Consider the following 12,308-nt stretch of genomic DNA (forward strand, 5'->3'; position numbering starts at 1 on the left):
CACATGGTAACAAGGTGTGCACCATCATCCCTAGCTGATAGAGGCTTTGGGCACCACAAGGTGAAGTTCTGCTTGGGATACTGACTTGTCTGGTGTGGCAGTAACTGTGTAATTATTTGAATATGTTACCATACATTATCTTAAACCAAAAAGTGAAAAATGTACTCATTTAGTAAAATGTAATAGTGGCCTCATCCATTATAATAGAAATACAGAAAACCTAGCTTTAGTTGAATGCTTGTTAGGTTTACCTCAGGTCAGTTGCTAAGATACACAAAGTTATGAAAACTTAGGACTATAACCGAGGCTCCTTTATTTATCTACCTGAAATGAAACCATCTATTGTTGACTTTCGGGGGACACAGAGCTTTTCCAAACATGCTTTTAATGAGTTAAATAAACGGAAGCTTGTTCATCCATCAATATTCACGGGACATCGTATGTGTCTCAATATGCATGTTAGCGAAGTGGATTCCAGCCTGCATAGTGCGACATTCCCATCCTCTCGGGAAGTCAGAGCGGATGGTGCGGCTCTCAGAACAAGTCTGCATGGTTGGCTCATTGGATTAGTGAAGGAACCAGGCCAGAGGAACCATGCAATTAGTGCAGTTTCTGAACACGGAACTACTCACAGGCCTGGCCTGGCATTTTCTTCTAGTTTTTAATTTAAAAAGGGACTGGAATATTTTATAGTAAGCGGTCATAGCAGTATCGTGTTGGTTACGCTTACTGTCACCTAGGAGAGCCTCTAAGCAGGACTGTCTAGGTAAGGCTGGCCTCTGAGTGTGTGTGTGTGTGTGTGTGTGTGTGTGTGTGTGTGTGTGTGGTGGGTGGGGAGTGATTTTGATTACTAATGTTAACTGATGTGGGAACTCACATACTATGGGTAGCACTGTGATGGGGGCAGAGAGTCCTAGATCGTAAGTTTAGGGAAAGGGCTGAGCATGAGGAGGGATGCATGCATGCATTGGTTTCTCTCTGCTGTCAACTCTGGGTGTGTGTGACTGACTGACTCAGGTCCCTGCATCCTTGACTTCCCTGTAAGAATAGATTGTAACTTGGAATTGCAACATAAATAAACACTTTCTCCCCTGCGTGGTTTTTGTCAAGGTAGTTTGTCACAACCTACAACAGACAGTATACTAAAGTTCTTTTTATTATTTCTTAAAATTTTAAGTTGTGTGGGGAGGGGGATGGGGAGGATCTGAGAGAAGTTGAGGAGAAAACCACGCCCAAATCTATTGTATAAATTTCAAATTAAAAACAAGGCTGAGGCAAGAGGATTACAAGTTCAAGGCCAGCCTGGGTTATATGCGTGACTCTGTCTTGAAAAACACATACATATGTGTGTTTATGCTTTACATCTGATCCCAGCATTAAATATGTATTCCTATATTCATATGCATGTATTATATATACTATATATAATATATTAAAAAGATTAGCCTGAATAGAATATAGCTTTACTTAAACTATGACAAGAAGAAAAAGATAGTTAATATGTTTTGCATCACCTGCATCCAAAATGCATTTCCAGTATCGGTCTTTGGCTAGGCAGATTACTTCTAGAGACATGACGGCCATCATCCTTCGCTTCAAACTTTCACACTGCAGCATCTCTGGTGAGTATGCAACAGAGAAACACAACTGAGGTTCACAGCAGAGTCGCAGGGATGACTGATGTCCTTGTCATACAATAGAGTGAACACACGAGTTGAGACCATCCCATCACCGGATGCATGCGCCAAATCCCCTCTGTGTGTGGTCCTCTGAGGTGCTGGCTAGACTATCATGATCTAGTTTGGATCCCAGAGGCCATCAAAGGCCCAATCACTAGCTTGGTGCTAATGGAAAATTATGGGAGCATTAAAAAGTGGGACTTAGTGGGAGGTTAGAGATCGCTGGGGGTAGTAAGTATCCTTGAAGGGAATTGTGGGATTCTGTCTCTCTGCTTTTCTATACCTCTCATGAGGCTAATAGGTCATGGGCCTCTGCCACAGGCTCCTGTAATACGTGTTTTTACTCCATCACAGCCAATCCTGGGAGCACAGATCAAGTGCTCTCTGCAGAAGGGGACTATCTTGACATTTGTGACAGAAGCCAACACAATATGCCCAAGACCTCTGAGGTTTATAGTATATATAGTTACCCCTTCCTCATATTTACCGCTGTTGCCGCGATCAATACTTTATTAATATTTACATTATCTCTACAAATACCAGTTTCATCTGGGCATTGCGGTGATCCACGGCGCTGTCTCAGTTCTCACTATTATTTTTCCCTGGAGGTGATCTTCCCCTACTTGAGATTCATCTCCCTGGTTTTCACTGACTCAGCGGCACTTCCAGAGCGCTGCCCACAGCTCCAACAGCGGACACCTTGCTGACATCCCTGAAACTCCAGTGGCCTTGCTCTCTACTCCCAGGGGCCTTCTGCTCACTGGGGAGAAGGCAGCCTCCACACCTGCTGGCCTTTCTGAAGGGACCCTGTGGAGAACCCCGGCCTCGCCCGTTCTCGCTCTCCATGAAGGCTGTGAGGTGGATCTGAGAAGCTTTCCTAACATTGGCTTGGGATTCTCTGCGAGGCTAAGTCTAAGAGGTTCCGGCCTGGTTCCATCGTGTGGATGGCTGCCACACCCTCCCGTTTTCTCTTGAATCTTGACTGTTGCTGCCCTTTTGAGGTTTAGTCTTCTTCATGTTATCACAGTAGAGACTGAGGCGAGAGTAAATTCTGATCTGTCCATTCAATTGACTAAGCAACCCTCGCCCTTGGTTTTCCGGCTAGATTTGAACACAAAATTTCGCGAGAAACCAAAACGTGAAGAAATGACATTTCTAAATCTGCCCCTAGAATGAGAAGAAAGAAGGAAGCAGAGGGAACCTTTGCCACTTAAACTTGCACTTCCTCTTTCTTCTTTGTTTTCTTTTGAATTCGGTCTGTTGTGGAATATTTCTCCACGTTGACGGAGAAAGTGATTTTCTCACTTCTCCAAAGTTAGCAAGGAAAGTCAGTATCGCTGTGTAAATAGAGTTCTTTTGGGTCACAGAGCTTTGATTTTAAGTTAGAAATCAAACTTCTTCTGCACACAAAAAGATAGTTTCCCTTATCAACTGTGCTCCCGTTGGCTTTAATTCATAATCTTTAGTTGCATCAGCTTTACTTTTTAAAATATGTGTATTTGATTTACTCCATTTCAGCATATCAATGGTCGGTCATACTATAGAACAATCAGAATATTGATTTATAACGAAACCATAAGCTCTGTACTCACCTACCAAAGTTTTCCAAACGGGGAGCTCAGGGATATCCAATTCTATGATATACTTGAGTACCTCTGTGTGGAAGGTGAGCACTGACAAGTGAATGATATTGTTTCCTTTCGTGTCTGTTTTCCTCCAGTTGGCCCCCAGGGAGAACAGGTACTGGATAGTGTCCAGGGCTCCCGACGTGGCAGCAAGCAATAGTGGCGTGCACTGGTTCCTAAAGATCAAGAACACAGTGAAGCAGTCTTGAGTGCGCACACACACACAACATCGCGTGTTCCGCTACTGCACGGCTGGAGCAACTCCTTGCCATCACCTTGTCTTCCTAGTGTCTCATTCTCTGCATCCCACAGGACTGCCTCCCCGCCTCCCTGCCCTCCCTCTCAATTATTAACTTATAACGTGGTTGGAAGTTGCTACTACACAGACAGTTAAAACACTAGCTTGTCTAATCTTTCCAAATTAGTGAACACATAATCAGGAATTATCAACCCACTCTCCAAATATCACAGAGACTTGGTAGTTGCCAAACACAGTTTTTAATTGTGTTTTTTTTTTTTTTGGTTGTTGTTGTTTTTCGAGACAGGGTTTCTCTGTAGCTTTGGAGCCTGTCCTGGAACTAGCTCTTGTAGACCAGGCTGGCCTCGAACTCACAGAGATCCACCTGCCTCTGCCTCCCGAGTGCTGGGATTAAAGGCGTGCGCCACCACCGCTCGGCTCAAGTTTTTAATATTTTATATCCAATTCCGAATCCCAGTTTCCTGAGTGTAGCAGGAACTAGCTGTCTGAAAGCTGACTGTGTGGGGTTGGACAAGATCTTTGGGTGTTGGAAATGGTATCCAGGCCAGCATTCCGTCTTCCATCGTCCCTCAGAGGTAGGCATGGGACAGGGCAAACGGTGTGGCTATAGGACGGAAGCAGAAGCTGCATGGGCAGCTCTGTAAAGACAAAGGTGTGACCTGCCTCCTCCCCTCTCTCTCTGCTCCTGTCCATAACGCAGCCACAAACACGGACACGGAGAGCTGCCGTGTCCCCTCTCTCTCTGCTCCTGTCTGCAATGCAGGCATGAACATGGGCACAGGAGGTGATGTCATCTTGCACTACAGTGCGGGGAGCAAGGTGTTATGGAGCAAAAAGAGAATCCCAGCGTCTTTCAGACCACCAAGCCAGTCTGCAAATAATGCACAGGGCATTTGACGACCTAGACTACAGTATCCCTACAACAGGCTCAGAGAACCACAAGGGCCACCTGGTCTTTCAATTCTGAGACTAAGAAGAGCATACACCTCCATCCTAAAAGTTGCTGCAGCAGGATGATGAGACAGAAGACTGTTGGAGATGTTCCTGTTCCAATTGTTCTTTTTCTTGCTGTCACCCTCCTCTAGATACAAGCAGTTACTTCTGCTGCGCTGTGACTCTATCTGCTATGATCTGGAGACATAGAGCTACCTGCTGATTATCTAGGAGACAAGAGCAACGGGCTCCTCCTTAGTCACGTGATTGCCTAATAAACCTATCTGTGAAGCGGTATTATTGACATGTCCTCTAGAAAACACTCACGGGCAGATGATTGCCCGGGTCTTTACGAAGTCTAAAGTTAAGCCGGAAGAGAGGGGATGAGGACCCGAGAGGACGTCGGTGCTTGTGACCTTCCAAGCCCCCAGACCGAATACACCTGACGGTTGTCAGGACAACCGCAGCTCACATCCTTACAGATGCCCCGTAACTCACTCAGCGGTGGCCTCAGCCTCTAGCAAGCTGGGGTCCTTCCTGCAGAGCGCGATGAGGATACAGATGTTGTCGTAGAAGGCGGCGAAATGGATGGGCATCCAGCCTCGCTTCTCGGTGAGCATGTAGTCAGCCTTGAAGCACAGCAGGCAGATGGTCGTTTCCAGGGAGCAAGCTTGGGCGGCCAGGTGCAGGGGAGTTGGACCTGAGACAAACAACAATAGCTTCAGTAGGCGGGGCTAGGGCTCCTAAAATCAATACAGAATAAATAAGCATGCCTTTGATGAACCCAGCCACACAGTTAGTGATGTAGAATATAGAACTCCTCCAAGCACTAAAACAATCCCTGGGGCAGTCTTAAAGTTCTTTGCTAACTTGGAGTGTCTGAAGGAATCATACCTTTTTGTGAGTAAAGAAAATAAATATGTACCTGCTTTTTGAGGGTCTTGCTATGTAGTTCAGGTTGGGATGGGGTCTACTATAGCTCAGGATAGCCTCGAACTTCAAACTTGAAACCCTTTGGCCTCAGCCCCCTGATGTTGATGCTGTGATTACCAGGGTGCACTACCCTATCTTGCCACATAGTTTCAAAAAGTTTGTAAATGGGGCTGGAGAGATGGCTCAGTGGTTAAGAGCACTGGCTGCTCTTCCAGAGGTCCTGAGTTCAAATCCCAGCAACCACATGGTGACTCACAACCATCTGTAATGAGATCTGGCGCCCTCCTCTGGCGTGTGGGCATACATGGAGGCAGAATGTTGTATACATAATAAAGAAATAAATCTTTTAAAAAAGTACGTAAATATGTAAGATAGTCGTGATAAAACAGGCTGCTCTGGTGGTACTTTAAATCTTTGTGTGTGTGTGTGTGTGTGTGTGTGTGTGTGTGAGAGAGAGAGAGAGAGAGAGAGAGAGAGAGAGAGAGAGAGAGAGAATACAATATTCCTCCAGCACAATAAGGCAGCCAATTCAAGTACCTAAATCCCTTAATCCCTCTCTGTCCTTGCCATTTTGGCCTTTTTAAAGTAGTTGTGTTTTTGGTGGTTTTTTGTTGTTGTTGCTGTTTTGTTTATGAAAGACTCTCCTTAAATTACCTTATATAGTAATTACCTTATAAATTACCTTGTACAGTAACTCTAAAGGTATATGACTTGTCTCTCCAATGTGTAGAAAGGTATAAACCTAAGGGTTTTTATTTTCATGTCCAATGCTTATTTCAAAACTTTGACCTCGGCCAAACGTCATTCCTTAGCGCCATATATCATTTCTGCCACTAGGTGGCAGTATGTCCTAACAGAAAACTTGTTTGTGGGCCCAGGGGGTGGAGATTGAAGTTGGTGCCTTGCAGGTGGTGTGAGGCACGCACCCCCACAGCTGAGCTACATTCCCAGCTCGCGGGCTGATTACGGACAACCTGCCCAAACCACTCTGAAACCAAGTGGAGACTACAGCAAATTCCCAATTAGCTGTTATAAAAAAGGAACGCCTAACATGAACATTAATCACCATGGGCCGAAAAATTATACTTCAAATTGAATGCGAAACTTCGCTCTTTTACATCTTCATCCAACAAAATATTTGTGAAAATATTTGTGGATTGTTTACTATAAAAAGCTTTTTTTTTTGCAATTGTTTATTTTTATGCAGCCTAGCTGGTCTTGAACTTACCCAGATAACTGAGGATGACCTTACCCTGTTTCCTGCTCCAGTTGCCCCACCCCCCCATGCTGGAATTACAGGCTTGTGTCCCCACACCCAGCAAAAGAGTTTTAACTTATATAACAGTCTTTTAAAATATATTCGTTTCACTTAGGCCTTACCGTTTCTTTCTTTTTTCATATCCATTTTGGAGGACTCTGCTTAAAAAGGAAATCCACAGAGAAACATGATTACCAACCTATAGCAGTTTCCTAAATTAGAAAGAACAAAACGACACCACATTGAAACAGAGAGCAGGATTACGTCGGACAACGCGGAACGCAACCTCTGACAGAGACACGTAGGGATGGTGCACACATCAACTACCAGGTCAGAGAGGACCTGGCAACCCCGTCTTTCTAAGGCTATGCAGGACTTGCCGCTAGCCTAACACGTTGATTTAGCGTAATATTGTTAGCAGAGTTACTTGTTCATGGTGAAACTTACCTATTTGTCAGCAAGGGAAAATCTGAGAAGACAAGGATGGCTGGAAGATGTTGAATTGCCAAAGGTTCTTTCCACACTAAGAAGGGCTTAAAGGACAACTGGTTCCTCGCTCGGTTTAAATCGTTCAATTCTGCTTTATATTAACTAGGCTTGTTCGGTATTGAATACGGATCGGTACCTTGGCTGAACATGATGAAGCGCCGCTGGTTGACATTGAAGTTGGCGTTGCACAGCTGACAGATGATAGAGACCCGGTTGTGCAGGGCCGCGTGGTGGAAAATGGCGTAGCCGGCTTCATCGGACACGTTGAGGGTTGAGCTTGAGGTCTTGCGGCTGAACGTATGGAAAACGGCAGACAGGCCTCTTTCCACGGCTGACTTCATACCAAAGGGGATACTCTAAAAAGTTTTTAAAAGGTCAGCGTTAGTTTTTAAAATTGTTCTTTATAAAAAGAAGGCTAGAGTGTTCTTTAAGGAAGGGGCACAGAACGTGTTTACGGAGTTGCACAAACGTGCTTCCGTTTTTTGCCACACGGCCACTGAGGCCAGTGAAGCCTTCTCCCTGGAGAAAGTTGAAACTCACAGAACTAGGAGACATGGAGAACATGGAAATACATTTGGAAAGACTGTCTCCTTTCTTCCAGAGTCAACCGTAGCTTCACTCTGCAGACCATTTCAGCAAAATGGGCAGATGTTTTCCAGGACTACTTTAAACGCAAATGAAGACCACCTACCTGCTTCCCTCCAGATAAAGACCAACTCAAGAAACCAGAGCTATCTAACTAGAAAGAGACCTTTTCTTCTTTCCCCAGGTCTCAGACAAAGAGGTAAAACAGCACGTTGTTCTTTGAGATGTTCTGATAAATACTTTCAATTGGAGTCGTTTTCAGCGTTTTAAATGTATGGCTTTTGAACAGATAAATGGGAGGGACATGCCTGCATATCCTTTGAAGGTGGCAAACCCAACAGATGGGTTCCAGCATCTGTGTAGACTAACAGATTGGTTCTGGCAGCTAAGGAACCTAACAGATGGGCTCCAGCAATCAAGGAACCTAAGAGCTGGATTCTAGCCATTAAGGAACCTAACGGATGGGATCCAGCATCTATGGAGACTAACCAGATGGTTTCCCAAAGCTAAGGTGCCTGACAGAAGCCTTGCATCATACTGGTTTTCTGGTGCCAGGGCCTGATCTTCTCAGAGCCCCTGCCATGCTGTTGTCTGTCTGTCTGTCCACAGCCACTAATGACTCTTCTAGAAAATTCCATACCGCCAACAACCGATTCCAGCATCCTTTTTGAACCTCATGTCCTAGGCCTTCCACCTAGGAGAGAATGCGGGACGCGGACATATGGTCATTTGGAACTTCTCCACACAAAGTTATGTGATAGTGAAATACCTTGCACTTCATGGCTTTTTTGAAGCCAAATTTTTTCTTGAACTGCTCGTGTAACTGAGCCTCGGTCAGCGGGAGCCTCTTCAATCGCAGGCTGTTCACGATCTCATTGATGGCTCCCCACCACTGAGTCTTATACAGTTGCTGGTAGAAAATTTCAAGGTCAAAGTAAATCACATAGTAGCTATAAAAGAATAGAGGAAAAAGGCGGTTTTTTATAGCTTTTAAGTAACTTGCTACTTATTTGCATTCTGTAAAGACTTGCTTATTCCATAATAACTATGAATAAAACTGTAGTTTGAGCTAGACTTGATAGGAAAAGCACCAACATTGTTATCAACTGACTTTGTAGGACAATTACCCTTTTATTGACCTTTTGGGTTGGTCCGGATTCCCATGACGGAGGCTAGGCACTGTTTGTAAGCCTCTAGAAGGTCAGGTTCTAGGGAAAGAGATTTTTCTTCCACGCTGTTTTCCTTCCTCCACACTGTTGAAATCGCATGCGGCCACTTCCAAGATGAGTGGCGTCCCAGAAGCCTGACAGAAGCCAGAGAGTAAAAGTCCATTCACAGGACCTCCCGTAGCCTGGCAAGGGACTCTATTCGATAGGTGCTGGGCCTCCGAGCAGGAGCTTCCTCTTCAGAGCGGTAACAAAGCATTTAAGACACAAGATGTTTCCGTGGCCTCTGCCTATGAGGAAGAGGCCCCTTCACATGGTTCTTAAATATCTGCGCCCTCACGCTGCTCTTCTTCCTCAGGACCGTAGTCGCCAGGTCTTTGGCTCCATGCTCACGGTCCATGAGTACAGGCGGTACCCAACAGAAAGATCTACTATGCTCCATCCTTCATCTTCATGTTCCTTTGCTTCATCTTTTGTCCTCCTCATCCCTGCGCGTCTTCAATGTGGACAACTTGTATCTTTACCTCTTCCCTTTCTTTAGCTTTCCCCCATTACCCTTTACATCGCTGCAAACAGCCCCCCCTTAATCACAGTCCCATTAAAGTGTTCTTACCAGACCACAGCCAGCTTGAGAGAGAGCTCTTCTCTCTTGAGTTGTCATAACCTTTTGTATCTGACGCTTTTTTCTATTTCATAGTCTACACACACGCCATTCGGCTGCTCTGCTCCCCAGTCTCCTGCTTTCTTCCTCGTGTGTTACGCCCTCTCTGTCTCCTTTGCTCTCTCTCTCTCCCACGTTTCTCCCCATCCCCTTTTTGAAATTTCTATTCTGCAGAATTCCAGACTCGGTCCTCAGCAACCTCCGTACCCCCCGCGGAACAATTCCAATATGTTTTTCTCCACCTTTGGTCCAACTGTTTCCTCTGCGCTCTATAACCCATGTTTTCAAACTTGTATTCACGGTAAATAATAATAATGATGTTGATGATGATGATGATGATGATAATAATAATAATACAAGAACATAGTGCATGAAAGACCCTAGCAACACAGGAGGAAATACATCATTTCAGAAGAAGGAAGGCTCAGCAAGGTCTGACAGAGGGTTTTCCATGGAAAAGAAGGTGCGTGCCGTGTTCAGTGCTTCCAACTGCCCCTCAGCGTCTGATCCCCATCACCATCCCTATCTGACATCTGTGCTCATTGTAAGGATGGATTCTAAGCTCTGAAGTCACTTGCGGGCTCTATCAGAGGGTGTGAAATGATAACTCCCTAGCGCTCTTTTGAATCCGTCACCCACAAGACCATCACTGGTCCAGGATTGCCACCCTAAGACTGTACACAACTTTGGCCTTTGACCCTTTCCTGTTCTCTGTGAACATTCAACAAGCTCTGGTCGGTATAGAGTGGAAAGGTCCTCACCTCTTTCCATAAAACTCCATGACTGGAACTGAGTAAAATTCTTTGTATCCTGAATCTTCTACAAAGGTATTAGCAGCACACTCCCGTATCTGTTCTACATTATTCTAAAATACAAATCACACGAACTTAATAATTATAAGATCTAGTATATGAAATTGTATACATGCAAATGAAAAGTAAAGATGAAGAGAAATTCGGTAATAGCTGTGTGTATCCAATCCTACTTTGAGAATGAGTAACAAAAGTTAAAAAGAAAAAAATAGAAGAGGCATGATAATATATAGTGTATACAAGAAAAACAACAAATGGATAAGGGGATTAATGTGTGTGATGTCACCAGGTTCTTTGGGGGCTCTTTGCAAACTCAAGACTGCCTTTTTTTTTCTTGTCATGATCTTTGAGAAACATAGATGGGTTAGCGTTAAGTGTTCAGGGACTTATTTCTTTTTGGGTTTGTTTTCTTTTTCTTCCTTTCTTTTTTTTTTTTTTAATGAACTCTCTCTATGATGTGTGGTTAGTTGGCTTTGAACCCATGATCTCCCTGCCCCTGTTGGTATTTCAGGTGTCTGCCGCCATGACCAGCCAGCCGTGTGTCCATGGATTTCTACTGGATAACGATCCAAGGACCAAGACTGCTGATTTGAAATTTGATAAACCTGTGACGAAAGTAACTGTCTCTGGTTTGTTTGCCAGATTTTTCTCTAACACAGTTGCTTAGAAGTCGCTGCACTTAGTTCGTGTGAGCTTTGTGATGTGTAAGAAAAGCTACTGAGTTGTGACAACGATTGTCCGGGGCCTGAACCAACAGAAGCTCTTTCTCAGTGAGGACTTATCAGAACAGCCTGAGCAGCAGCACGTTCAGAAACACTAAGAATTCAGAAACCTTAAAGTCATCCATAGCATTCTCAACGGGGCTGGTGCTGATGTCAAATTCAATTCCTCCGTGGACATGGAAATACTGGTTTTCTTTGTAGTCAAAATTCTGGCACTTAAAATCTCGACCGTAGATAAAGGGAGGCAGCTCTCTCTCGGTCTTCACTTTGTCTTCTCCAGAAATAGAAAGAAACTTTCGTTTAAAATGTGAACAACACATAGATGATTGTATTTTAGATCTCTGATTATCATTCATGTCAACAGAGTGGAAAATCCAGATGAAATTGGAACTTGGCAATTACTGACTATAAAAGTATTTAGTCTCTCTTACTCACTACACACACACACACACACACACACACACACACATCTGTTGAAGGAGGCTGTTTGCTTGCTACACACACACACACACACACACACACACACATATATATATATGTAAACACATACATACATATATATGATCTTTTATGTCAGGGAATCTGGCTTATGCAAGATGGGGTCTTGCAAGTCTGAAATCCACACAGCAAGCCCACAGGCTGGAGTTTGCTTGCTACACACACACACACACACACACACACACACATATATATATATGTAAACACATACATACATATATATGATCTTTTGAGACAGGGTTTCTCTGTGTAGCCCTGGCTTTCCTGGAACTCACTCTGTAGACCATGCTGGCCTCAGACTCACAGAGATCCACCTGCCTCTGTCTCTGAGTGCCGGGATTAAAGGTGTGCACCATCACCGCCTGACAATAAAATTTATTTTTATGCATTTTGAGCATGTCTTGTGGTTTTACTGTATAAACTATTCAAAAGCTTTGTTGAAATATTCTGATTGGCATCTATGAGTAAGCACTAACATATACCTCCTCAATTATTATATAGAAAAGCTGTGATTTGAGTAACTTTTGTTTAAACAACAACAAAAACTTCCTTGAGCTTCTTTAGGCAAAAGAGACACTATAAAGAACCAAGTAGGCATTTCCATATGTTCCAACCATAGCAACTCTTACAGTCAGTGTTCTGTTGCTATGGACACCATGACCACAGCAACTCTTACAGTCAGTGTTCT

General features: G+C 44.1%; 1 protein-coding gene across 1 annotated transcript in view; it reads right to left on the reverse strand.

Annotated features, from left to right (window-relative positions):
- The window catches only part of Ankar (ankyrin and armadillo repeat containing), a 44,190-nt gene that overhangs the window by 24,186 nt on the left and 7,696 nt on the right, over window positions 1-12,308 (reverse strand). The window contains exons 4-11 of the mRNA XM_005366384.3: window positions 11,233-11,396; window positions 10,350-10,453; window positions 8,531-8,711; window positions 7,313-7,532; window positions 6,810-6,848; window positions 4,995-5,196; window positions 3,272-3,480; window positions 1,515-1,619 (exon numbers count right to left, since the gene is read on the reverse strand). Coding sequence (XP_005366441.1) covers window positions 1,515-1,619; window positions 3,272-3,480; window positions 4,995-5,196; window positions 6,810-6,848; window positions 7,313-7,532; window positions 8,531-8,711; window positions 10,350-10,453; window positions 11,233-11,396 — 1,224 coding nt within the window. The remainder of the gene's footprint in view (window positions 1-1,514; window positions 1,620-3,271; window positions 3,481-4,994; window positions 5,197-6,809; window positions 6,849-7,312; window positions 7,533-8,530; window positions 8,712-10,349; window positions 10,454-11,232; window positions 11,397-12,308) is intronic.

This window comes from Microtus ochrogaster, unplaced genomic scaffold (genome assembly GCF_000317375.1).
Source record: "Microtus ochrogaster isolate Prairie Vole_2 unplaced genomic scaffold, MicOch1.0 UNK8, whole genome shotgun sequence".
In the NCBI taxonomy this organism is placed as follows: domain Eukaryota; kingdom Metazoa; phylum Chordata; class Mammalia; order Rodentia; family Cricetidae; genus Microtus; species Microtus ochrogaster.